This window comes from Aspergillus undulatus (genome assembly GCF_047715775.1).
Source record: "Aspergillus undulatus strain CBS 261.88 unplaced genomic scaffold BDV17scaffold_33, whole genome shotgun sequence".
Lineage (NCBI taxonomy): Eukaryota > Fungi > Ascomycota > Eurotiomycetes > Eurotiales > Aspergillaceae > Aspergillus > Aspergillus undulatus.
In genome coordinates, this window is record NW_027396637.1 from 287,870 (window position 1) to 310,994 (window position 23,125).

The 23,125-nt window shown below is 51.0% G+C and overlaps 12 protein-coding genes across 12 annotated transcripts; 6 read left to right on the top strand and 6 right to left on the bottom strand.

Moving 5' to 3' along the window:
• Window positions 1-722: 722 nt before the first annotated feature.
• On the bottom strand, window positions 723-1,205 carry BDV17DRAFT_292558 (uncharacterized protein; the record flags this gene model as incomplete). The annotated part of the gene is made up of 3 exons (XM_073762396.1): window positions 723-850; window positions 922-1,106; window positions 1,165-1,205. The coding sequence occupies 3 exons, from the start codon at window positions 1,203-1,205 to the stop codon at window positions 723-725; spliced, it is 354 nt and encodes a 117-aa protein (XP_073614391.1).
• A 229-nt stretch (window positions 1,206-1,434) lies between these two features.
• BDV17DRAFT_266592 (uncharacterized protein) lies at window positions 1,435-2,934 on the top strand. Its single transcript, XM_073758288.1, has 2 exons — window positions 1,435-2,677; window positions 2,729-2,934. Exon 1 carries the CDS (start codon window positions 2,044-2,046, stop codon window positions 2,314-2,316), a length of 273 nt encoding a protein of 90 aa, XP_073614392.1. The 5' UTR covers window positions 1,435-2,043; the 3' UTR covers window positions 2,317-2,677; window positions 2,729-2,934.
• A 217-nt stretch (window positions 2,935-3,151) lies between these two features.
• Window positions 3,152-6,616, top strand: BDV17DRAFT_266594 (putative chitin synthase activator (Chs3)). The gene is made up of 4 exons (XM_073758289.1): window positions 3,152-3,457; window positions 3,595-4,033; window positions 4,085-6,070; window positions 6,144-6,616. The coding sequence occupies exons 2-4, from the start codon at window positions 3,736-3,738 to the stop codon at window positions 6,275-6,277; spliced, it is 2,418 nt and encodes an 805-aa protein (XP_073614393.1). The 5' UTR covers window positions 3,152-3,457; window positions 3,595-3,735; the 3' UTR covers window positions 6,278-6,616.
• Window positions 6,617-6,703: 87 nt separating this feature from the next.
• On the bottom strand, window positions 6,704-8,644 carry BDV17DRAFT_125832 (AAA domain-containing protein). Its single transcript, XM_073754073.1, has one exon. It carries the CDS (start codon window positions 8,377-8,379, stop codon window positions 6,859-6,861), a length of 1,521 nt encoding a protein of 506 aa, XP_073614394.1. The 5' UTR covers window positions 8,380-8,644; the 3' UTR covers window positions 6,704-6,858.
• Window positions 8,464-9,951, bottom strand: BDV17DRAFT_292561 (uncharacterized protein; the record flags this gene model as incomplete). Its single annotated transcript, XM_073762397.1, has 2 exons — window positions 8,464-9,450; window positions 9,526-9,951. The coding sequence occupies 2 exons, from the start codon at window positions 9,949-9,951 to the stop codon at window positions 8,464-8,466; spliced, it is 1,413 nt and encodes a 470-aa protein (XP_073614395.1).
• A 746-nt stretch (window positions 9,952-10,697) lies between these two features.
• Window positions 10,698-12,763, top strand: BDV17DRAFT_266600 (DODA-type extradiol aromatic ring-opening family dioxygenase). Its single transcript, XM_073758290.1, has 7 exons — window positions 10,698-11,101; window positions 11,160-11,332; window positions 11,388-11,548; window positions 11,600-12,255; window positions 12,313-12,346; window positions 12,406-12,515; window positions 12,584-12,763. The coding sequence occupies exons 1-4, from the start codon at window positions 10,814-10,816 to the stop codon at window positions 12,061-12,063; spliced, it is 1,086 nt and encodes a 361-aa protein (XP_073614396.1). The 5' UTR covers window positions 10,698-10,813; the 3' UTR covers window positions 12,064-12,255; window positions 12,313-12,346; window positions 12,406-12,515; window positions 12,584-12,763.
• On the bottom strand, window positions 12,199-12,667 carry BDV17DRAFT_292563 (L51/S25/CI-B8 domain-containing protein; the record flags this gene model as incomplete). The annotated part of the gene is made up of 4 exons (XM_073762398.1): window positions 12,199-12,257; window positions 12,315-12,347; window positions 12,407-12,513; window positions 12,582-12,667. 4 exons carry the CDS (start codon window positions 12,665-12,667, stop codon window positions 12,199-12,201), a joined length of 285 nt encoding a protein of 94 aa, XP_073614397.1.
• BDV17DRAFT_266603 (mitochondrial pyruvate carrier family protein) lies at window positions 12,764-13,957 on the top strand. The gene is made up of 4 exons (XM_073758291.1): window positions 12,764-13,133; window positions 13,213-13,228; window positions 13,346-13,482; window positions 13,533-13,957. Exons 1-4 carry the CDS (start codon window positions 12,952-12,954, stop codon window positions 13,717-13,719), a joined length of 522 nt encoding a protein of 173 aa, XP_073614398.1. The 5' UTR covers window positions 12,764-12,951; the 3' UTR covers window positions 13,720-13,957.
• Window positions 13,958-14,409: 452 nt separating this feature from the next.
• On the top strand, window positions 14,410-16,064 carry BDV17DRAFT_299164 (putative extracellular exo-polygalacturonase; the record flags this gene model as incomplete). Its single annotated transcript, XM_073763822.1, has 6 exons — window positions 14,410-14,722; window positions 14,787-15,212; window positions 15,278-15,438; window positions 15,511-15,699; window positions 15,775-15,951; window positions 16,023-16,064. The coding sequence occupies 6 exons, from the start codon at window positions 14,410-14,412 to the stop codon at window positions 16,062-16,064; spliced, it is 1,308 nt and encodes a 435-aa protein (XP_073614399.1).
• A 149-nt stretch (window positions 16,065-16,213) lies between these two features.
• Window positions 16,214-18,493, bottom strand: BDV17DRAFT_125871 (major facilitator superfamily domain-containing protein). Its single transcript, XM_073754074.1, has 5 exons — window positions 17,932-18,493; window positions 17,478-17,870; window positions 17,278-17,429; window positions 16,813-17,221; window positions 16,214-16,749 (listed from the first exon to the last, which is right to left on the bottom strand). Exons 1-5 carry the CDS (start codon window positions 18,173-18,175, stop codon window positions 16,331-16,333), a joined length of 1,617 nt encoding a protein of 538 aa, XP_073614400.1. The 5' UTR covers window positions 18,176-18,493; the 3' UTR covers window positions 16,214-16,330.
• A 540-nt stretch (window positions 18,494-19,033) lies between these two features.
• Window positions 19,034-20,006, top strand: BDV17DRAFT_292567 (putative short chain dehydrogenase/reductase; the record flags this gene model as incomplete). The annotated part of the gene is made up of 4 exons (XM_073762399.1): window positions 19,034-19,064; window positions 19,126-19,470; window positions 19,517-19,735; window positions 19,786-20,006. The coding sequence occupies 4 exons, from the start codon at window positions 19,034-19,036 to the stop codon at window positions 20,004-20,006; spliced, it is 816 nt and encodes a 271-aa protein (XP_073614401.1).
• A 211-nt stretch (window positions 20,007-20,217) lies between these two features.
• On the bottom strand, window positions 20,218-22,636 carry BDV17DRAFT_292568 (uncharacterized protein; the record flags this gene model as incomplete). Its single annotated transcript, XM_073762400.1, has 7 exons — window positions 20,218-20,597; window positions 20,646-20,935; window positions 20,983-21,074; window positions 21,126-22,054; window positions 22,101-22,218; window positions 22,278-22,489; window positions 22,552-22,636. 7 exons carry the CDS (start codon window positions 22,634-22,636, stop codon window positions 20,218-20,220), a joined length of 2,106 nt encoding a protein of 701 aa, XP_073614402.1.
• Between the last annotated feature and the right edge of the window lie 489 nt (window positions 22,637-23,125).

Below are 23,125 nucleotides of genomic sequence, written 5' to 3' on the forward strand. Positions count from 1 at the left end.
GCCGATGTTCTTGCAAAAGACATGTATGGCAAGACAGCGCTGCATCTGGCTGCGGAGTCCGGGTTGAAAGAGGATGTGCACTTTCTAATGGGCCATGGAGCCGCCACGGATGGGAGGGATGGAAATGGACGAACTGCACAGGATTTGGCACGAATTGAAGGGCACGATGAGGTCGCTGAGCTCTTTAACAAAATGGCGTTGGTTCTTGCAGACCAGCAGTCATCTGATTGATGGTCAGAGACAGGAATATGAAGTGCATTTTTGGCGTTCTAGACTATTATTTGTTAGCATGATGATAACGACAATTGATGTTTTGCATTAGTTAGTCGGGATTCTGATGAGAGAATAAGAGTAAATGCCACGTAGACGCGGTGAGATGAAGCATGATGAGATGCTTGAAGGTCAAGGCTATCCAAAGCGGTGGACGTGTTAATGCTTGACACCACAAGGCTGGAAGGCAGTTGGTCCTCAGGTCATCTGCCTCGCCTACCTACCTAAAGAGGTAGCCACCTGATTTACAGCGATGAGTTGCGAAGACTTTTTACGCTATCTGAGGCTATGAATAATGTAATACAATTTGCCCACTTACCCTCTGAATCATGCCGGCGCCATATGAACTCCGAGCATTCCATTTGCTCATTTTATGCAAGATAGACCGCGGTTTTTCTCTTCTCTCATTGCGACGTACCAATCCACCTATTGCAGACGAACCAGTGAACGATTTATTTCTCACCCAAGAGCTCCTTCCTCATCTCCTCCTTCTGTAACCTGGCCTGCTCCTTTGCCTGATCTCGTTGTGCGTCCTGCTGCTCACGTCGCTTCTCCTCCATTTCTTGCGCCGCAAACCAGACTATATTTCAAGAAAAGCCGACATCAGCCACATGCGCTATACGAAGAACGGGGGAAAGGGTATGGACGCACTCGACTTATCGGATTTCGACCACTCCTTCAAGCGGCCAACGTATTCATCAAACTCTCGCGCGCGCCGGTCGCCTTCTTCCAGACTGCGTTTTTGAAGCTCTGGGTTGTATCGCTTGAACAATTCTTCATCGGTGGGACGGAGTTTCTGAACGAGTGCGGGGCCGCCGACACAAATCACGATGCCGCTAAATTGATCGAGGCGCAATGTCAGCGTAGTTTCTAGTGAGATCATGGATGCCTTACACTCCAAGCATTTTTAGCCATGTTCCCGCTTGTGACGCCATTTTGTTCAAGTTCCCGAACCTCGGGTGAAAGTGGTGGAAGATCAAGTGAGACGGTGATGTCAGGGACCGAATGCGACGTAGCGATTGTTGTTTCCGAGTCCGACAGCTGTGAGGGATGTTGCGCGGATTCTGCGTCCTTGGGAGCAAAGATGCGAGTCAACCAACGGTTTGTCGATCGCGCTGCGGCTGTCGGATGTGGCTTGGTCCGGAGGTTGGCGGTGCAGTGAGTGGCTGTGCATGTCGCCGTGGCCAATAAGATTTGTCCATTTTGAAGGGTGTGAGAGCCCCAGCTTGGGACCAGGGTTCGGCTTGATCCTTGTCTTGCATTTAACTCCGAAATAGAAACATGACGAAGGATTGATCGTGGTGCCGACGCTCCCGAACGGCATGGCCGAAGTTGGCCGTCTATACTAGGTCTACGGTACCTCGGTCAAGGTGCGTTTGATGGAGAAGAAACTGAGACATGATCGTTAAGTCGGAATTCAACTAGGACTTCTTGCATCAAGTTTCCGGGTGTCTACAAGCCTGTGACGACTGAGATGGACTCGCGAGAAGGTCGTCTCACCGTGTCATGAACACGAAAAGCGCTTCACCAATCACCAAGCATGAGTAACATCACGGTTTGTTTGCTTTTGTTATTTGGCACCAAGAGGCATTGATTGACGGGCGGTGGCTTTAGCGCCGTAGGGCCAATCCACAACTGCCAGCCGATCAAAGGCCAATAAGAGATCGGCCTGCTGCTGTTTCCCCTGCGTCTCATGTGGGAATTGTCCTCGAATCGGAGGCTCCCGTGCAGCTAATGTAGGAACAAGCGGTGGCCAATCACCGCCTCAGACCCATGCTTTTGCGATCGCGAGTCTGGGCGAGGAATGCGCAGTCCAAAGTGCACCGTACACTTGCAGAGTACAGCCCATGCCAGCGCCAACTTGAGACGTCATGTGGGTCACTTGCCCCGGGCTCCAGTGGCAGGGAAACAATGGGTCGAGCTTCGGAGGGCGTTCTATGTAGTAGGAGTGGTAAAATGGCCTTGAGCTTTATCGTCAGAGGTACATGTCCAGAAGGCGCTCAGAGCGCATCATTCAAGAAAGATCTCCTGTTTGTCTCCTGCTAGCATATGGACAAAGACAGATGGATATCACTACAGTGTTATCAGCCAAGAATGATTGAAGGGCGTATCCAGAAAAAATAGGGCTGAAAAATCTCTACTAGATACTCCGGTCAGTCATGTTGCCACTTCCTGATATAGAGAGCTTTTGGAAATTCCCAGCATTCAGGATACTAACGACTGAACTTCTAAATCCAGGATTCCACTGACTGACCCATCGCTAACGGAGGTGTAGGTCTCCGTGGGTGACTACCATGCGGTTCCTGTTTCAAGACAGTATGCTAGATAGAAAGTCCTTGATGTGGTATTTATTTCGCTTAAGGATAGATGATTGCGATATTGAAAGCTTCCTCAGTATCAAGACGATCTTACCGTTTACATCAGCAATCAAACGAATATAGGTGTAGACACTGCTAACCTTGAGCGTGATGACTCTCCTGGACTGGATCACGATCTTCATTATTTTGTTGGATAAGAGCGTAAGAGTAGCAAGCAAACATCTTGGACATAATTTGGTAGAGTCTCTGTGTCTCGCGGACGGAGCTGATACTTTTTGCATTGTGAGCTCCGCTTTTTTCCTGGACCTGATACTGAAAACAGCAGGGGTAAAAAAAAAAAAGAAAAAAAAAAGGGAAGGTATCTGGAAAGATGGATACAAAGACCATGGTGGATAAAGTAGTTCTGAATGAATACGGAGCACCAAAGGGAGGAGTGGGGAAGAAAGGGAAGAAAGACGGGCAGAGGATCCAAGACAAGGGAAGGGAGCCTGTGACACCAGAGTATAAGAGTAGTAGACTAAGAGTGCTGTGGTCCCTGTTGATTAATGCCTGATTTGTTTCACAGCCAATCTCCTGCAGAAAACTCCTCATTTCGCTCACTTCCGCTCTGACTTTCCCAATATCCCAACGCTCATTGAAGGCCTTCTAATAATTTCTGTCGCTATCCTCTTCAACATCTTGTTCTGTCCTTTGTGTTTCCTTCATCCTTTCTCTCGAGTCATCGTCCGGGTCACCTGGCTTCCTCGGTTCAGCGCATCTTCGGCCGGCTTCTCCAGTGCCTGATCCACCCACCAACACTGCCCGCTGACCCTGTCGCTCGTTCTATTATTCTAAATAGCGCGCATGGTCTTGTGCGCATGCTGAAATTCGTATGCCAGCATCATTATCTCCCTTTGTCTTGTTGGCCATTTCGCGCTATATCTCAGCGGGGAATCGCGGCCCTCCGCACTCCACTGTTTCACCCTTATTCCGTCGCTTTGGCTAACGTTTGCTCCGTGATACATAGTGAAACGTGCGATCGGACTCGGACTCGGACTCGCTTTCATTCTCGAGTAACCGCTGACGACCACTCGCGCCTAGACAAACTGTCTTTGCATTCCGGCTCAGCGACGGCCGCTGTAATCACCCACTCGCACCCGCGCCCGTCATGGCCTACCCGCAGCAGAGAGCGCCCCCAGTGAGGAACTACGGCCCTCCTCGAGGAGGCGGCCCTCCTAGAGATCCCTCCTATGACCCAGGCTATCAAGACTATGGTTACGACAACCAATACCCTCCAGATAACGGATATGGTTATCCTCCCGATCAGGGAACTCCAAGGTCGCAAGGGCCCCCGCGCGGTGCGCCTCGACCTCTGCGTGGACCCCCGCCGAATGAGCGACCTCCTCCTAGAGGCTACGATAGTCGGCGAGATAGACGCCCGCCTCCGCCGCAGGACCGGATGAGACGTGAGTTTAAATCAAACTTAATGACCAAGTAAACGACTGACTCGTTTCCAGCACTCCGAAATGGACCGATGTCGCCAGAGAAAATGGGCTTTGACAACCCCTTTCCTTCTGTTCCTCCAGGAGGTAGACGTCCACCTAGAGGGATTGAAGGCGATATGGCAGCAATGAGTCTGAATGGACCGGCGCCGCCACGCCCCCATACTTCTAATGGAAACAGACGCCCTCCAGATATAAGGCCGCCCAGGCCCGGCGGTCGACCAGCGCCATCTGGATACCCCCCCAGAGCAGCGAGCGCAGGGCGCATGCGAACCTCTGATCGTAATGGACCATCTGGCGACCCTCGAGGCCCACCGCCAATGCCATATATGAGTCGAAGTGCAACAACGCCCGTCCCAGGCGGCGAAGCATATCCCGGACAGTCAAGCTATCGAGACCCGAGGGAGAGCACATACGGAGGTGTACTTAACTACTACGGCTCGGCTCCCGATGATCCGGATATGCCCAATTTCGACGCGATCCCGGAAGACATCGACGGAGGGATCGATGAAACCATGCCAGGACTAGAAAAGCCGAAGCCAAAACCCCAGTCTCCTGGTGAGACTGGCTCTACAAAAGGGGGATATATGGCATATAATCCCGCAGTGCTTACCCCACCGGACACCGGCACCCCTACTGGCGCGAATCAGTTCGCCAATGCCGGATTCCAATTCGACCTCCCTGGAGAACCTCAGACACCTGGCAGCCATTTTGAGAATGGGATGGGTCATGGATACGACCCTTACGATAATCACTTGCAGTCACCGTACTCACAGTCGTCAGGCCGGAGCCAAACAATGACAGGCTACCCCGAGCCAGAACCTCAGGATCCGCAACAGAATCCAGATGCTCTCCCACACCATCCAATGCCCTACCGCCCAGGCCACGATTCCGGTGGTCCTCCAGCTCCCGTGCGCCAGTACAACGGCGTCGCCAACAATCAACCACCAGCCCCAGTTCCACAGGGCCCTCAAGATGGTTCAGCACCACGTCAACCAGTAACGCAGGCTGAGCTCGAGCGGCTACAGCAACAAGCCCGGGGCAACCCTTCCGACCATAAGCTTCAACTCACCCTCGCGGAGAAATTAGTCGAAGCCTCGATAGTCCTCATCGAAGCCAGTAGGCTCGACCCCAAGTCCAAAGCCAAAGCTCGCGAGAAATACAACATCGACGCCCACAAAATTCTCAAGAAACTAACCTCAGCCGGCTATCCAGACGCCCAATTTTTCCTAGCAGACTGCTACGGCCAAGGCCTGCTAGGCCTCCAAAACGACCCCAAAGAAGCCTTCTCCCTCTACCATTCCGCCGCTAAACAAAACCACGCCCAGGCCGCCTACCGCGTCGCCGTCTGCTGCGAAATCGGCGCCGAAGACGGCGGCGGCACAAAGCGCGACCCTTTCAAGGCCGTCCAGTGGTACAAGCGCGCCGCCTCCCTAGGCGATCCGCCCGCAATGTACAAAATGGGCATGATCCTCCTCAAGGGACTCCTCGGCCAAGCGCGCAATCCCCGAGAGGGAATCTCCTGGCTCAAGCGCGCCGCCGAGCGCGCCGACGAAGAAAACCCGCACGCCCTCCACGAACTTGCCCTCCTCTACGCCTCCGCTAGTGACAACGACATCGTCATCCGCGACGAGGCCTACGCCTCACAACTCTTCCACCAGGCTTCCGAACTAGGCTACAAGTTCTCCCAGTTCCACCTGGGAATGGCGTACGAGTACGGGCTAATGGGGTGCCCCGTTGACCCGCGGCAATCTATCATGCTCTACTCCGCCGCCGCGTCCCAGGGCGAGCATCAGTCCGAACTTGCGCTCTCCGGCTGGTATCTTACTGGTTCTGAGGGCATTCTCCAACAATCAGATACAGAGGCTTATCTGTGGGCCCGCAAAGCTGCGGCTTCGGGTCTCGCCAAGGCTGAGTATGCGATGGGGTACTTTACGGAGACGGGCATCGGGGCCACGGCGAACCTCGAAGATGCGAAGAGGTGGTACTGGCGTGCTGCTGGTGAGTCATTAACATTATACAACCCTCTTATATCTTCTAGGCGTCCTATACTAACATTATTTGTCCGTTCCAGCCCAAGGATTCCCTAAAGCTCGCGAACGCCTCGAGGAACTCAAGCAGGGCGGCGCCCGGATGCAGAAAACCCGCCTTTCACGCTCGGCCGTGAACCAGCAGAAACCTAACGACGGGGACTGCGTGCTAATGTGATGTTGATGCTGATTGATGTGACTTGACTTGATGTCATTTGATACCTACCTATGATGTGACCCTTTCTATGGCTTTCATGGACCAAGACCTTTTGATTCATTTTGATTTTTACACCCTTCATGGCGATTGCGATACCTATTCACCCTTCCCTTTTCTACTTTTCTACCTACGTCTTAATGTTACTTCTACGCCATTCGAACTCTGTTAGACTAGCGATTGCGGATACATTTACATTTGGTACATAAGATGATACATCTAATGAGGCCTTTGACGACTTAACGTGACAGTACAGCTATATTTAGATGCGCAAAAAATCCATTTTTATGCCATGTGCTTGGATTATTTACCTATCTACTACTAATTCTATACTATTTAACTGGGACATACGAAATCAGTTCAAGAGTGCCAGCGATGGAACAGGGGGCTCCACTTGCTCATAGTCGTCATTTGGAATACCCAATTCCTTCTCGAGCAGCTGGCGGTTTCCAGTCAAATCGCGTAACGTCCTATGCTCATTGAACCAGTCCATGATTTTGATCCAGCTAGCAGTCGAAAATAGGTTGTCTTCTTTGCAGGGGCGATCAATGCATATCCCAGCAGCCGACGATAATGAGGCCATACATTGCTCGGCTCAATGCTAGACATTGGGGCTTCCTATTGGCAATGGATGCTAGACCTAAACGAACCCCTGATCGGGTAGTTGACCAGATGACTATCGTTTTCCCTATACCATTAGAAGAAAGAGTGCTTCGGATATCTAGCTTCTTGGTGCTGTCCGAACCAAGAGTGGCCTCAAACAGTTGACGAACAACGCGGCGTTCCTCTGAGTATTCGGACAGGATAAGGATGTGCTCTTCCTGGATTCCACCCCGAAGAAGATCCTCCACTGTCTCGACAACGCAGCACACGTACTCTGGATTGATTATTGAGAATGTGTTTCTTTGTTGCCAAACAGAGGATTGAGTGACAGAGAGAAAGTACACGCTCCCTCGCGGGCACTGAGTTTTATCAGCCATTACGTCCTGAAACAGAGTTGAGGCTTCCCTGTCAGGAAACGTGTATCGTCGTTTGAAATAGAATGCTTCGGAGACAAACTCGTGTATTGCTGGTGACATTCTATACTGGGAATTGAGGTGAACCCGAGGGACCTTCATCTGACGGAGTCGCCCGAAGAGTGACACTGATTCCGACCTATGAAATTCGTTGTATCTCCAGGACATGAGAATGATTGTAGATTGGGCAGGGTCCCCTGTCAGAACGATTTTGGTTGCTGCAGAGTCATGACGCGCTATGGCATTCAAACAGACGAGTTCAGTCATGGACGAGGCATTTTCCAGCAGTATATACTTCGGTTCAAATCTTTCGATAGCATTGTTGGCGCTAGCCATGACGGGACAAAAGACCGCTCGCGCTTTCGTGATGTAGAAACGTATAAGCGAGGCGACCGCGCCCCGGAATCCAAGAACATGTCTGTTTTTGTGCTGTTGCTGTTCACTCAAAATCCTTTCCGGTACCTCATCAAAGACGCTCCAGCCGTTCTCAAGTAGAGCATGATACCACATAACTTCACTCAGTGAGACCGTTTCTGGATGGTCGTCGGGGTTGGCTTCACGCCAGTGAGCGGCTCTGTTGCAGTGTCTCTCCAATTGCCGCTTGATGTGTGCCCCCAGAGAGAAAGGGCTGTTCGATGACGTCCTAGAATCGATCCAAGCAAGGAGAGACCTGAACGTATTCGGTGGTCGAGTCCTCAGCAAGTTGTTCAACTCACTTTGTGAAAGCTGCCAACAGGATTCATTGTATTGCGTTTCATTAGCTTCCAGACGCTGTTCAAGATGTTCCCCCAGCTCCAGATCCACCCGGTAGACGTCATCAAGTTTGACTTCACGGGTAACACCCTGGACAGTCTTGATCTCATTCTCTAGGGCATTGAGACCCTGGTGCAATGGGGCAAAAATCAGAATTCGAATACTGTGGAGGAGACAGAGATTTGTTATACACGCAGACACCCATGTCTTTCCTGTACCGGCCACGCTTAGGATCAGGGTGACCAGCCTCCGAAATCGCTTTTCAGACGTTTTGCCAAAGGTAAAGGCTGCTTTCATGGAAACTGCCTGCCCATCATCAATAATAAGATGATCTCGTTTCAGTGTCTCAATGTGCTCTGCTACATTTTGATCGACCTCTTTCTATTCCGTGCATGGTGGGAACTGCACGTCATGACCTAAAAGCAACCGCTTTAAGACGCCGTCAGCTCTACGTCCGTCGTAAAGTGCACTCATCAGAGTCGAAACAGCTTGTTCATACAGGAAATTTGGCGGCACGAGAGACACCTTCCCTGATAATTCCTGGCCGGGATCTATGTCCAAATCCCAAAACGCAAGTATGTACACCGGATTGGCGAACAGAACATCAATATATGGAGAAAATGCAGGTGACCTGACGACAACTCCTTGAAATGTGCGCGGTTTAGCTTCGCCACTGTCATCGAACATAATCGTGAATCGAACTGGCGAGCCCAGATCCGGAAAAGGAAGCTCTAGATCCAACATGGGATGCGTGGTATGTCCAATATGTAGGCTCATATCAATCATGCCGTAATACAGCCTTTTGGTAAAAGGTGTCTCCCAATCAATATGTGCCAACAACCAAGGGAAGAAGTGGAATGTGTAAGTCTGGTCTCGACTCTGCCGATCGACCAGTGCGCCCAGGCGTTGCACTTCCCGGAGAAGGCCGAAGAATTTCACGACCTCGTAGTGCCTTTCATTCACAAAAGTCATGGGCGTCTCTCGACACATATCACCTATAGGGCCCTTTAGTCCAAGTGCGCCACGAGCACCTGAGTATTGTACCCTGTAATGTTCGCGCACGAGAAGGTCAGGGTCAACGCGGGGGAAATGGGAGGACCAGTTTCGTCTTCCTTGGTATGAATTGTACTCGCAATCATGGAAAGGGAAAGGCTCCGGCGTCGGCACAGGCAACGCTGTCATGACTTCCCAGAATGGAAGAGAGAGGCCGTCAGTCCGAGTTATCATGATGATGTCTATATTTGGTTGCCTCAAGGACAGAAATGCTCGAAGTGCTTGGCGCGCCGGTTCTTCGAGCCTGACAATCTGGTCAACTGGTGTCTCGAAGTTCAAACAGTAGGGCGGCCGATTGTGGCTCCAGCGAATCTCCTAGCATCGCGTGTTTAGAGCCCCTCGGCACTGTTTTACCGTCGATTTGGAGTGAACAATGCGTTTCACACTAACATTCTCCAGTTTGCTCGAGAAGGTGTACCTGGCCTGTTTATCCAGGACGTCTCGCACACCCCTTGCGACCCTTCCGTTATCACGTCCCGTCTCGCCCCACGCTGTCCAGATTGCTAAAAACACAAGCTTCTGGCATTTTCCAGAACAAGGTAGAGTCAGAATGAGTCTAAAGTGTGGTATTTCCGCGCCACCGTCCACTGTGAAGTTTAAGAAGATGCGATCAGTTGATTCAATGTGGTCAGTGGTCTCTCTGTGCTGACTCAAGGTGATGCCGCATTCCATGTAGTCCTCGAGAGTTTGTATTTGGTGAACATTGGTATCAGACCAGGGATTCAGTTTGACCACCTCGAGAGTAGTGTCAGTGTAGTTGTACCAGTCGTTCGAATCTCCGGGGACATTGAGATCTGATGGTTGAAAAGCACTCATGGCTCGCAAGGCTTCCTTGGTAAGATGTTCTGCGACAGATAGCCTAGGCGCAATAACGGAGTTCAGAAAACGGTAAGGAAATATCAGTCGTGGCGCTGGCCTACTGATAATGAGCACAGGTGACGTTGGCGAGTTGGTACACAGTCACGACAACGCTGCGAAAATACCACACCAGATGCAATATGTTCCAGGCCAAGAGTTTGTGTCTTGAAAGCTTAAAGATAGATGTATAATAAGCAGATAGAATTAATGTTGAGCTAAACCAATGTCGATAACAGGGAGAAGAGAGAGTTTGGCTCTGAAGCTCTGCTGGAGCTCCTTAAGCAGCATTGCGCGGAAGGCGCAGGCCGTATGCTGCGGCTTCCAAATGAGGATCTAAGCGCCCTTCTGATCTCAACAAAATAGATGACATCTCTGGTATAGGAGCGTCGAGTTCCAGTAGCCCACGAGGCATTCAACCCGGTGAGAGGGAACTGTTGCAGTGGGAGCTCTCGGCTGTCTGTGTTCATGTTCCACCCAGATCTGCCGCGTATCTCTCATTTCGCCAATCCTTTGGCTTTGCGTCTTCGGGGATCAGAATGGGATGTTTTGTCCGAAGATGAAGAAGGTAAGGACGTGGTGTTGGCAGGGTCCGGATGACTAATACAGTGCGCAATTCCGCAGTGGCCGGCCATTTCCGCTCCTTGACAAATGTGAAGCCATTTCTCGTCCCAATGGTATGGCAATTGATGACAATCTTTCATTTATGATTCGGGACCGTATATCCGATCAATTTGTTTATATACAAAATACCCGACTTTTCTTTCCCGACATCGAGAGTTGCCAGTTTTGTTGATATTTCCGAGACATTGCAGCAATATATATGCCTTCCACCACAAACGAACAGCGAAAGACCGAAAGACCGTCGATAACTGCCATCTCGCTCGTCACTCTAGCTGTCGCGATTGCATTAGCTCTCGTCTTTGGTTCTTCCGAACCCGCCAACCTGTTCGGGCTGCGACGCTTCGCCCAGGCATCCTGGGCTGCTATAGGATCCCGTCGACTAGTAAGCTCTTTAGCCGGAGTTGAGCGCGCACAAGATACACCAAGGACTTCTGCCATAGACGAATTCACGATGCGAACACCGGTTTACTTCCTCAGTCATGGTGGTGTGCGTTTGTCCCGCTCCTTCCCACAATTGTGCAACGTTGACATGCTCGGCTACCTAGCCAAACATTATGTACGATGTCGAGCATCCGGCATACAAGGAACTAGGCCGGATAGGCCGTGAAATCACGACACAGGTCAAGCCACGCGCTGTTGTGGTGTTCTCGGCGCATTGGCAGGCGGGTCGTGACACAGTCCAAGTAAATACGGCTGAGATTACGGAGTTGATTTACGAGTACGTATAATGCTGATCTTTGTCGATGGACGTTAGCTGAGATCGGTCCTCGCAGCTTCTATGGCTTCCCTAGCCACTACTATGAGGAGAAGTATCCCAACGTTGGCAGTAAGGAGATTGCCAACAAGGTGCTCGATTCGTTCAAGCAGGCTGGGATCAAGGCCGAAGGGGTAAAGAGGGGTTTGGACCATGGGGTATGGGCGAGCTTTAAGTGCGGTATGTGCTGACGTCTCAAGACTTGACGATTTTCCAAACTAACAAGAACAGCGTTCGAACCCGACACCAATCCTTTGAATGTCCCCGTTGTTCAAGTCTCTCTGTTCGGTACCGAGGACCCAATGCAGCATTACCGACTCGGAGAGGCGGTCTCAAAACTTCGCGAAGAAAACATCCTAATCATCGTATCTGGCATGGCAGTCCATAACCTGCGGGATCTGCGGTTCACGTTCGGCGATCCTCGACCTATGCCGTATACTGCTAGTTTTGATGAGGCACTAAAGGACGCGGCAACCAAGCCTCCGGCGGAGCGCGCACAAGCGTTGACTGATTTGCTCAAGCGAGGTGATGCTCGGCAGGCGCATCCCACCTTTGACCACCTTCTTCCGATTCACGTTGGGGCCGGAGCTGCTGGAGATGATGTAGGAAAGAGGCTATGGACCCTGGGAGAGGGAAGTTTGAGCTGGGCGCAGTATAGATTCGGCGAAGTAACCAATGCTAGTAATGCAGTCTAGCGTTGATTCGACATAAAATATATCAAGCAAATACCATTTCACTTGAGTTTTGTAGATGCCAACGATTTCATTTCGGATATAGATACAGTGTTGACAACCGGTTGCGGTACATGACATAAACGACGCGTCGAAATTCTATGAAGATGCCTTGACCAACTGCGTAATCTTCTCTTCGATCTGCGAGTCCGATAGACCTATTTTCAATCAGCAATGCTCTAAAGAAGACCTCCAACTTGAGGAATCATTCATACCGCTCAGTCCCTCCATCTTCTCCTTGCCGAATCCTACACAAAGCACATCCTATTAGCGTCCCCATAATAAATCATATCTCCAATCGACGTACCGTATCGAGCGTAAACCCGGGGCAGAGTGCCTGAAGCCTCACGGATGAGGATGGGAGTGTGGGGGTTGTGCTTCTTCATGGTCGGGTAGGCGCGTTGAATGAACGATCTGTGGAGGCAGAGTCAGTCGCTGTCACTGTTTCCTTCCGACGGCTTTTACACCAGCATTGAACTCACCTCGTCGCAGCGCTCTGCTGAGAGGTCTGGCAGAACAGGAACCGGAGCTCCTTGAGGCCCTTCTCGAAGACGTATTTGGTAGACATTGCGACAGTAAACGGGTGTATACACGGCAGAGAGAAATAATGCGACAAGCCCAGCAATCAATGCCAGTCGACTGAACAGTGTCGTTGAGATGAAGTCGTTTTGCAACCTTGAATCGTGAACCTTAACCAACCAATGTGGTCAAGCGGGATTGTCACACCGCTTACCTCAGCCGGAAAGAGCCGCGACAACCGTTCTCGCGGCCGACGTCGGCTCCGTCTGACTGTCAAGTCTGATAAGAAGCTTCGTTGTTGTCGTCCTTCTTCCTCTCCACTCTTTATACACAATGTCGGGCTCTCGCGTTGGTCTTCGCTTTTTCCAGAACTCCCGAGCGGCCTTCCGTCAGGCTTTCCGCCGCCCTGGCGCCCAGGAACGTCGCTGGCAGACTTCCGGTGCTGCTTCGGAGCAACAGAGTACCTTCCAGCGTCTATGGAACAGCCCGGTTGGTGTGAAGACGGTTCACTTTTGGTATGTACAAGATTCTTCCAGGCTTCTGAGAATTGATTCAACTTGAGGGTGATATATATGCTAATGGCACGCGACACAGGGCCCCGGTTATGAAGGTACGATAATCACCGCCCGTTACTTCCGGTTCTCACGATTCGATACGCTGGATTGCAAAATGGCAATCACAATACCTCAAATAGACAACCACGACGCTAATGAATATTGTTGGGCAGTGGGCTCTCGTCATTGCGGGTATCTCCGACTTCCAGCGTCCCGCTGAGAAGCTCTCCTTGACCCAGAACGGTGCGCTCACGGCCACCGGTGCCATCTGGACCCGCTGGTGCTTGATCATCACGCCCAAGAACTACCTGTACAGTTGCCTTCCACCATTATCCTTGATACCATGACTAACAAGTCTAGTCTCGCCGCCGTTAACTTCTTCCTTGGATGTGTTGGTGTCATCCAGGTTACCCGTATCTTCAACTACCGCCGGAGCCTCGAGGGCGGCTCTTCAAAGGAAGCCGCTAAGGACATGGAGAAGGAGGTTGTGGAGGAGGCCAAGGGTGTGGCCACGGAGGCCACTCAGGCTGTGAAAAAGTCCACTTAATCTTCCCTTATAGACTCGGTAGTGAGTGGCCGACTACCACCAATTTATACACCCTGTATATTCGCACTGTGTACCGCGCAATTTGGAAAAGTAAGATCCAATCTTACAGAGCATATGATATCATACTGGGGTTAAAGCCTAGTCATTTGCTCGAACCTGTATACTTGAGTATAATCAACGGCCAGTTCAACGATTGGCCTCATAACCCTATTATCAATCATAATATGTTAGTTTACCACCGGCGAGCGCTATATAAGCGGAAATTCCCCTCGACGATCAAGTACTCTAGCGCAACCCGGAGAAATTTCCGCCAGTGGGAGATTCTGTAGATGCAGCTCAAAGCCAAATTATCCCTCCTATCACATCACAACAACAAACACCGGAGACCAACCAAGCTCCAACCACTTCTTGACACCCAATCCAAGCTTCATCCTGGAGCTTAGTTCTCCACAAACACCCCAGCACCTGGCTATCCCCCCGGATAAAATGTCATTGCATGAGGGGTTATATTGATTTTCTCCGCAGGGCTGCCGGCGGGCAAAGCCCAGCAGGCCAGATGCGGACAGCTCAGCACTGACCTTGATGGACTAATATAAATCATGCAAACGCCCTTGTTTTCAGAATGAGGCGCACGACTCAATCCAATTAATCAGATTGCGGAATTCGATTGCCCCATTCATGCTTTGGAGAATGAAGGTCTCCCAGTTTATCACCACCACGGTGAGCATCCTCTCACTGGGTCTCACAGACTCAGTAGAGGGTTTCTCTCGCTCTCGAAACGACGTCGTTCGTCCCAAGCCGCCATTCAGACCTCTGCCAACTAGCCACCCGCGCAAGAAAGTCTGCCATGTGCAGAGCTACGGCGACGGCTCTGACGATTCGGAGTTTATCCTCTCCGCTATAAAAGAGTGCAATCACGGCGGAAAGGTCGTCTTCAACGAGGGGGAGGAGTATACCATTGGGACGGCGCTGGATTTGACGTTTTTGAAGCATATTGATCTTGGTAAGTCTCTATCACTACCCACTATATGCCGATGGTTGCTCTGGATTGGTCTAATAATGTCCAGAAATCCTCGGCCGCATAACATTCACCGACAACACAGACTACTGGCAAGCCAACTCCTTCAAGCACACATTCCAAAACGCCACGACCTTCTTCCAGCTCGGCGGTGAAGACGTAAACGTCTACGGCGGCGGCGAGCTCAACGGCAACGGGCAAACCTGGTACGACCTCTACGCCGAAGACGCGCTTATCCTGCGCCCGATCTTGTTCGGCGTTATAGGGCTTCACGGCGGGACCATTGGGCCGCTTAAGCTCCGCTACTCGCCGCAGTGGTACCAGCTTGTTGCGAACTCGAGCGATGTGCTCTTTGACGGGATTGATATTAGTGGGTATAGTAGTTCTGAGAACGAGGCGAAGAATACGGATGGGTGGGATACGTACCGCTCGAGGAATATTGTTATTCAGAATTCGGTTATTAATAATGGGGATGGTATGTCACTTTTTTTCCCTGCCGCTTTTCTGTATGAGTGGGTGGATAGCTAACTATATGGGTAGACTGCGTCTCCTTCAAACCGAACAGCACCGATATCCTCGTGCAGAACCTCCACTGCAACGGGTCTCACGGAATCTCCGTTGGCTCGCTGGGACAGTACCCAGGCGAAGTCGATATCGTGAAGAACGTGCTCGTCTACAATATCTCCATGTATAACGCTTCGGTACGTCCCACACTCATATCCTCCACACTGATTTCCCTTTTCTCAATTCAATACTGACAAATATACAACCAGGACATGGCCCGCATAAAAGTCTGGCCTGGCGTCTCCTCAGCCATGTCCGAGGACCTGCAAGGCGGCGGCGGCCTCGGCTCCGTCTCAAACATCACCTACGACGAGATGTACATCGAGAACGTGGACTGGGCGATTGAGATCACACAGTGCTACGGGCAGAAGAATTTGACGCTTTGTAATGAGTATCCGGTGCGTCTCTTACCACCCCTTTCCCCTAGATAACTAGCGGTGCATGAGGTTGCTAACAAGCGGCCGGTGCAACAGAGCAACCTAACAATATCCGATATCCACATCTCGAATATGGTTGGGACGACGTCTGAAGCCCGTGATCCTAATGTCGGCACGATCGTCTGCTCCAGTCCGGATGTTTGCTCGGATATTTACGTTAGCAATATTGATGTGCTTAGTCCGAGTGGGACGAATGATTTTGTTTGTACGAATGTGAGTCTTCCTCCTTCCTAGTTTTATCTTGTTGAGTTGGCACTGGTGGCTGATGAGGTTGAATTACCTAGGTCGATGAGAGTCTGTTGCAGGTTAATTGTACCTCTGGGTAAGGTGATTAGGTATATAGGACTGGCTATATACTGAGTAGTTAGTTCACTGTCACTCTATGCGGGTATGCTTCTTACGCAGCCGATATTATCCGCACAAGACTTATGTTGAATTCCATTAATATATACCTGGACTTAGCCACCTTGTGCCCTATGTTCATACCCATGCCTCGTATATACACACCCATTAACCCCAAATCCCAATCCAAGAATGTTGAAGTACTCCAATCCCACCCATCCAGCCCTACCCCTCAATACAAACGACTAACCTACAACCTCTCCGCAATCCGATGCCGATGAACCCAACTCCGCCCCCTCTTCCCAAAAACATACATCGGCACCGTGAGCAACGTAACACCGACCGTAATCCCGCCAATGGTAAAAAACACATTCCTGACCCCTTGAGAATCAATCCACCCATTTACATAGAACGTCAGTCCAAACGAGAAGATGTTCTTGACGAAGTTCATTGTTGCGAATGCCTCGCTTGCTTTCTCGCGGTGGCAGTCTACCACGTACGTTACGACCCCTGTTGTGCCGAGTTGGACCCCTAAGTTGATGAGGCCCAGGCAGACTATTACCGGAATGGGCCACGGGTCGAGGTTTGCTAGCGAGGCGCCCCAAGCGAAGAAGCCGGTTGCGGTGAAGAGGAGGTAGGTTATCATTATTGGGAGGCGAAATTCGGGTTCTGGTTTTTGATTATTGAATGGTTAGTGGGACTTGATATGTGGATGATAAGAGATAGACATACCGAAAATCCCCTTATTCATTTTGGAAAGCCGACTCGCGACACCATCGACTAATGGGCCGGCGACAAGAGTACCAATAAGAGACGCAACAAAGGAAGAGACGTTCGTGGCGCCGACAGCACCAACGGAAAAGCTGTATGGCGGTGCAGAGAAGATCTGCGAAATGGTGAGGGAGATAAGGACAAGCCACGAGATGCAGGTTGTGAAGAGGACAACGGCCCATACGACGGCAGGCGATGCAAGAAGGTATACAGGTCGAACGAGCGTGTTCCAGAAGGAGATATCGTTGATGTAGCCGCTGTATGGGAGGAGTTCGCGCCAATACGGCATGCGCGGTTCGCTTTCAGATGTTGGCCTTGGTTCGCCGGTTGCTTCGAGGTGTTTGGTGGCTGCTTTGCTCTCCAGTACGCCCTGCGGTTTGCTTTGTTAAAGGGAATTAGGGAAGGACGGTGGATTGGTAGGCATACCATGTCGTAGCCGGTGTCGATGCTCAGGGCATCTGTTCGCTCATATGCTGTTTCCGGCATCCAGAAGAATACCATGATGAACGTCAAAGCAAAGGCACCGCCCATGCCGTTCAGGCAAACTTTATAGTCTGCATACTGAATGACAGCGCCGGCTGTGGAGGTTAGCCTGAGATGTCTCAAAACCATGTGGTAAAACCTACCGATCGGAGTCGCGAGATTGATGCCACCCAGAACACCCAGGTTAAAGATAGCCGTGCGGAAACCACGCTCATGGACAAACCAGACGTCCGCGATCGAGGCTGGAACCAACGCCTCAAAAGGCCCCATACACATACCACTGAGGACACGCGCCGCCACTAGCGAGGCAAAGTTCTTCGCCGCAGCACCCCAGAAACACGCTACCATCATTCCGATCGTTGTGAGAAGGTACACCGGACGCTTGCCATATTTGACTGCGAGACAGTTAAACAGCAGACTTCCCACTGCAACGGCAGCAATTGTGCTCCCCTGCACACCGGAGACGAAAGTATTCAGCTCAACGCCAAATTGGTCGGCCAGTGGGACAAAAGCTGCTCCTAGAAGGGGTCCGACGGCTACGAAGTTCACAGTTAGACTGAGATTTGCGAAGAGCAGTGCGGGTCACGATAACCATACCACCTGTACAACCGCAGCCCCAGCCAAAGGTGATGGTAAAGAGCTCCTTCTTCCAGCGTGGCCAATTGTAAGGGTCATTTGGCGAGTCTGACGGCTGAGGGACGAGAACAATTTTACCGGTCTTGTCATGTTTAAGGAGAGCAGGATCGATGCCTGTATAGGAGTTGTCGTGCCCGAGCTCGTTCAGGGGAGCGGTACCCGGAACATTCTCGAGCTTGGTGTCTTCCAAGACCCCAAAAGACATATTGCAACGGAGTGATAGGAAACGAAAAGAACAGAGAATGTGGACTCCTAATTCCTGGGGTGAAAATGGAGGTTGACAGCTGGGGTGGGTGGAGGATAAAAGTATGATCGGCCAGCTGAAGTGGAAACGTCAGTGCTTCTTCAACCCTTTTGGCGATTTAGCTTCTTCGCTAGCTGGCGCATCTGTCCCATGACACGAAGCCTTCCATCTCGGTGAGACTAAGGGGAGACAAGGAGGTTGAGAATGCGGGAAACATAGCCGGGGGTGCCGAATCCCCACGGGGGTGGAGGACTCCCGGGGGTGTGGGAGCTTCGAAAGATATAAAAAATGGTTGAATTATGTATTGCTTCAAAAGCCTCACTCAAGCAGATCCAATACATGGCCGCTAATTTGAAGTGGCAGGACGAATTGGCAATCTCATCGCCACGGCTGACTCGCAGGACTCACGGGGTCCGAAAATGTATCCACCAGACCCAGAGTAAGCCCTCATCTCCCCGGACTACTGGAGATGAACCCCCACAATCGCATTATTCAACAGAACAGACTTCGGCTAGAGCGTGAGAAGGATTGATTCCAGCCAACGAAGGAACGCCGCCCTGGAATCCTTGGTCGTCAATCCGTGGAAGAGAACACTCTGTCCACGCATCATCAACATCATCTTCCTTCGGCACCATCTCCAAATTCGGGATTCCCCCATCCCACATTCTGCAGACAAAGAGGGGACTCGGAGAACTTCCGCACTCACCTCGCTGCCTGAATACGTACATAACGATTCCGCAGGTCAATCAATTGGATTCGGCGTCCAACAACCTACCAGAGTCACAGTCAGTACTATCTGCACCAGGCCAATTAATCACAATGTCTCCCAAGCGAAGCATCATCATCACCGGTTTGTCCCCCGGAAAAATTACCTAGTCAGCTTCACCAACTAATAGCTGATTGAAATCCAGGCGGCGCCTCAGGAATCGGCCTGGGCATAACCCGCAAACTCGCCCCGCAACCAGACACCCACATCACAGTCTTCGACATCAACGCCACGACGGGCGCGACCGTGCTCGAGCAGCTGCGCACAGATTTCCCCTCTTCCAGCTTCAGCTTCGAGCGAGTCGATGTATCCGACTGGGAGAGCCAAGCCGCAGCCTTCGATAACGTTATTGCCCAGCAGGGCCGCGTGGACGTGGTCTTTGCCAATGCGGGAATCACGGAGAAGGGGTCGCTGTTACCAGAGAAGGATGGGAAGTTGACGAAGCCGGAGCTGGCGACGGTGAATGTTAACTTTGTGGGGGTTTTGTATAGTATGTTGGCCTATTGTTCCATTAAATGCCGGGACTAACTGTGAAGGTGTTAAACTTGCCCTGCATTATATTGCGAGGAATGAAGTCGTCAATGGCTCGAAGGGGAGTGTAATCTGTACTGCTTCAAATGCAGGATTATATGCTTTCCCCATGGCGCCGTTGTACTCTGCCACAAAACATGCTGTTGTTGGGTTGGTGAGGTCGCTGGCAAGGCCGTTGGCGAAGGAGCAGATTCAAATTAATGGCTTCGCGCCGGCGGTTATTGGTGAGTTTCTTTCGCCCCGATTTCAGATGCTCGAGGCTAATTGGAAGCAGAAACGAATATTGCTCCTAGCTCAGACTTGTTCAAGACGATGATTCTCACCCCAATGTCGACTGCTCAAAGAGCCGCTGAGCAGTTTGTGAGTGATCCTTCGCTGACGGGCAAGATTGCCGAGTTGCATAGCGACCATGTGACCTTTGCTGAGGCACCTGCGTACGTTGATGAGGACACGGGCAAGAATATCGAGAACTTCTGGTCACTTGGATATGCTTGAGTTAAAGATAATGAACAAATTGATATGTATATATAGTGATACTGCCTTGCGCCGTACGCCTCATAGAGTCTATAGAACAACCGTACATCATGAGACATATAAACCGCCCATGGTACCTCTATGTAACTAATAGGTATATAATGCTCGCAACGGAAGAAAAAAAAGCAGAGTGCGACCAGCAAGACACTGAAGTAAGCAGTCGCAGCAATAATTAGTCATTCTCGTCCTTCAACAGGACCTTGAGTTTTTCCAGCTTATCCTCGCACCGTACTTCCATTTTCATGACTACGTCGACGCTCTCTTTCTTGGTGATCAAGAGCTGCGAGACAAGCCAGAAGTTATACCCGTTTTTGTAGAAACCCATTGAAGCCCATTCGCGGCTAGTTACGGTATTGCGGAGGGTCAACCATTGGTCCCGCCAGCGCGCCAGGGCCACGCGGATAGGTATTAACGTTGAATCCTCTTGGACGGCAGACTGTCGCCTTTTCCCCAAACTGGACACACTGACAGATTGTTTGTGGACTAAGTTTTGTGTTGATCGCATAAGGGGAGCTAAACTGGTCATGTGGGTGTTGATAAAAGCATATAACACTGGCAAAAATTAGTGAAGGCAATGGAAACACAGATAATGCATCATACAGTGAATTAGAACAAACATGTCCAACACTGTCAAACGTGCAATGGCAGTGGTAGCAGGCGAGGAAGTAGGTTCAGTTCGTCCGTTAGGCTCATCAAATAATTCATCGAATGCGTCACGAATAGCCATGCCTCTCGAGACCTGGAAATTAGGCTCTGCAAAAGGATGCTCGGAGGCGAAAACCGAATCAAGACAGGGGAACTCCCACTGATACTCAGTATGAGAGAGTCGGCATGGGTAATTCTGGTAGAAAGAAAAGGCATTGTCCAGAGTCGAGACAATATTCATGTTTCTGCAAGTGATTAGCCTTATCAGCCAAGTAGATGTAGAAAGACTTACCGAATACGGGACTCATTCTGAATCCATATTGTCTCGTCGATCCCATCCTCTGGGGTATGCCGATATCTGACAAGACCTATTCGACGCGCAACCTACAGAGTTGGTCAGGCGGACCAAAGGGTAAATGAAAGCAGGCTGCTTACCTTGATGACTTCACCGAATCGATTCTCCATGGCACGGCTACTTGATACCGGACCTCCGGCCCAGTATTGCACCACCACCATGAGAAATCCAGCCTGAAAATTCTGGAATTGGAGCCAGTCATGGGACTCGTTCTCGGCATTTCGACCTCCGCATATCGTCGCAGCCATTTCGTATTCGCAGGAAAAAATATCGCTAGAGAACACATAGAGTTCGGCAAAGTCAAGAAGCCTCTTTGCAGCGTAGAGTTCTCGCTCGTCCTTTGTATACATTGCACCCATGAATACAACGGAGGTGAGAAGTGGTAGAGCAACAGTATTAGGGTCGAATGATGGCATATGGATTATGGTGCAGTTTGCGTGCCAGTACTTGAAATAAAGAGCGATAAATTTCTGAATGCGCGCTGTCGTCAACAAGAACGTGAGATTTGTCGATATTTCTTCATGAATCTTTGCGTCGAGAGGCACCGACCACGCTCGCGAAAGAATAGCTTGAATTAGGGCAGTCGTATAAGGCCTCTCAGGCTCCAGCGGCTGCTGCCCTGTAAAGGCCAGGTTAGGGTCTTGACCAGGGATCACTGGCGGGTAATCCATCATCCCCCCGGCGTACGGATCGACCATAGATTTGTGCATCTCCCCAAAAGGCCCGTTGAAGAAGTCGAGGAAAGTGTCTTGGAAGAAAGACAGACTATTTGGGTCTAACTCGACGAATGCCGGCGCAAAATTGGTAGTGACCCCTTTAGGCTCGAATGCTAGCATGGAGCTTTCAGCCTCTTCTTTCTGATGGTGATATTCAAGTCCACGAGACCGATCACTGCGCGGGGGAAGAAGAAAGTCCTCCGTGAAGCTGTCGGTGCCGCCATTAAGCAGGAACTTGATCGACCCTCGATCTGAACGGCGGTCGTAGTCTTCGTGTTTCGTTGAAGGGGCGTCTGCGACAATGAGACGAAATTCGCATGGCGCAGAGGGAAAATATACCTGAATCGGCACCCGGACTCGCAGTCGGGTTCTTGCGTTCCTTGTTGCATTCAAGGTTTCTCTTGACGCAAGAACCGCATGGAGTTTGTCCATCGCAGCGAAGCTTCATCGATGTACACTGCATCGGGTCAGCCGGGGCCTGGACACTGATCCATCGCGGCGCGGGGGGAAACATACTGATTGGCAAGCATGTCGCCTTCTGCCTCGCTGGCCGGTTTCAGGGATCTCCCGGTCGCCACGTTTGGCGCAGTCTGCATAGTGGTCACGCAGATTATCACTAGACATGTCATCATCAACAAACACTTGGAAATGGACAGGTCTATCAGAGACGCACCAGCGGGCAAAAGACTCGCTGCAAAAGACACAAGAATACGGCTTCAAGCCTGAGTCTACCGGGATAGCCTTGTTAGTTTGCGCAAGCAAGACAAGCGGTCGAAGGACAGCCACATACGACGCAAATGATGTCGCTTCAGATGATCGATGCGTGTGAAACCCCGCTGGCAGATTGTGCAGCAGAAATGCTTGGTCGGCTTCATGATGAGGGCCTGGGATGCATCGGGGAGGAGCTTGGAGGGGAATGAAATTCTGGGGTAAAGAAGAACGCGAGAGGGGGGAATTAATTTAGAGATGGATCTGATTTCTGAACGACCGCGTCTAAGGGCGGGGGGAGGGGGAGTTCTCAGCCTGTCACGGATCGGTTGTGTTATCCAAGCCTTCCATGGAACTCGTCGTTCCCCAGGCCAGTGGCGATGGATTACGCTTTATTCAGTTGACGGAGATGGAAGAAAGAGCCAGTCATGGGGAGTGAAGCTGTGTTGGACCTGCTGTATTGCCCTGGTAATTGGCCGTAATTGGGGGCGTGGAGGTGGAGTCGTCAGCGCTTTGCAGTGCGGAGAACGAACCTCCCGATACACCGTAAGTAAGGTAGTTTACCGGACTTATGACTGGCTAGTGCTGTATTATGTAATAGACACACCGGATGCCTGAATAAGCAAAACCCTACCAGCACTATACCACGTGGACCA

What these genes read in the sequence shown, in the direction of transcription:
- BDV17DRAFT_266592 (XM_073758288.1), top strand. Translation starts at nt 2,044, where the DNA reads ATGCTTTTGCGATCGCGAGTCTGGGCGAGGAATGCGCAGTCCAAAGTG.
- BDV17DRAFT_266594 (XM_073758289.1), top strand. Translation starts at nt 3,736, where the DNA reads ATGGCCTACCCGCAGCAGAGAGCGCCCCCAGTGAGGAACTACGGCCCT. An exon ending in GCCGCAGGACCGGATGAGAC is followed by an intron (nt 4,034 to 4,084) that starts GTGAGTTTAAAT and finishes ACTCGTTTCCAG; the next exon opens with CACTCCGAAATGGACCGATG. An exon ending in GTGGTACTGGCGTGCTGCTG is followed by an intron (nt 6,071 to 6,143) that starts GTGAGTCATTAA and finishes TGTCCGTTCCAG; the next exon opens with CCCAAGGATTCCCTAAAGCT.
- BDV17DRAFT_125832 (XM_073754073.1), bottom strand. Translation starts at nt 8,379, where the DNA reads ATGAAAGCAGCCTTTACCTTTGGCAAAACGTCTGAAAAGCGATTTCGG.
- BDV17DRAFT_266600 (XM_073758290.1), top strand. Translation starts at nt 10,814, where the DNA reads ATGCCTTCCACCACAAACGAACAGCGAAAGACCGAAAGACCGTCGATA. An exon ending in ACTTCCTCAGTCATGGTGGT is followed by an intron (nt 11,102 to 11,159) that starts GTGCGTTTGTCC and finishes TCGGCTACCTAG; the next exon opens with CCAAACATTATGTACGATGT. An exon ending in ATGGGCGAGCTTTAAGTGCG is followed by an intron (nt 11,549 to 11,599) that starts GTATGTGCTGAC and finishes TAACAAGAACAG; the next exon opens with CGTTCGAACCCGACACCAAT.
- BDV17DRAFT_266603 (XM_073758291.1), top strand. Translation starts at nt 12,952, where the DNA reads ATGTCGGGCTCTCGCGTTGGTCTTCGCTTTTTCCAGAACTCCCGAGCG. An exon ending in ATCACGCCCAAGAACTACCT is followed by an intron (nt 13,483 to 13,532) that starts GTACAGTTGCCT and finishes TAACAAGTCTAG; the next exon opens with TCTCGCCGCCGTTAACTTCT.
- BDV17DRAFT_125871 (XM_073754074.1), bottom strand. Translation starts at nt 18,175, where the DNA reads ATGTCTTTTGGGGTCTTGGAAGACACCAAGCTCGAGAATGTTCCGGGT. An exon ending in GGGCTGCGGTTGTACAGGTG is followed by an intron (nt 17,871 to 17,931) that starts GTATGGTTATCG and finishes TGAACTTCGTAG; the next exon opens with CCGTCGGACCCCTTCTAGGA. An exon ending in AATGAATAAGGGGATTTTCG is followed by an intron (nt 16,750 to 16,812) that starts GTATGTCTATCT and finishes ATCAAAAACCAG; the next exon opens with AACCCGAATTTCGCCTCCCA.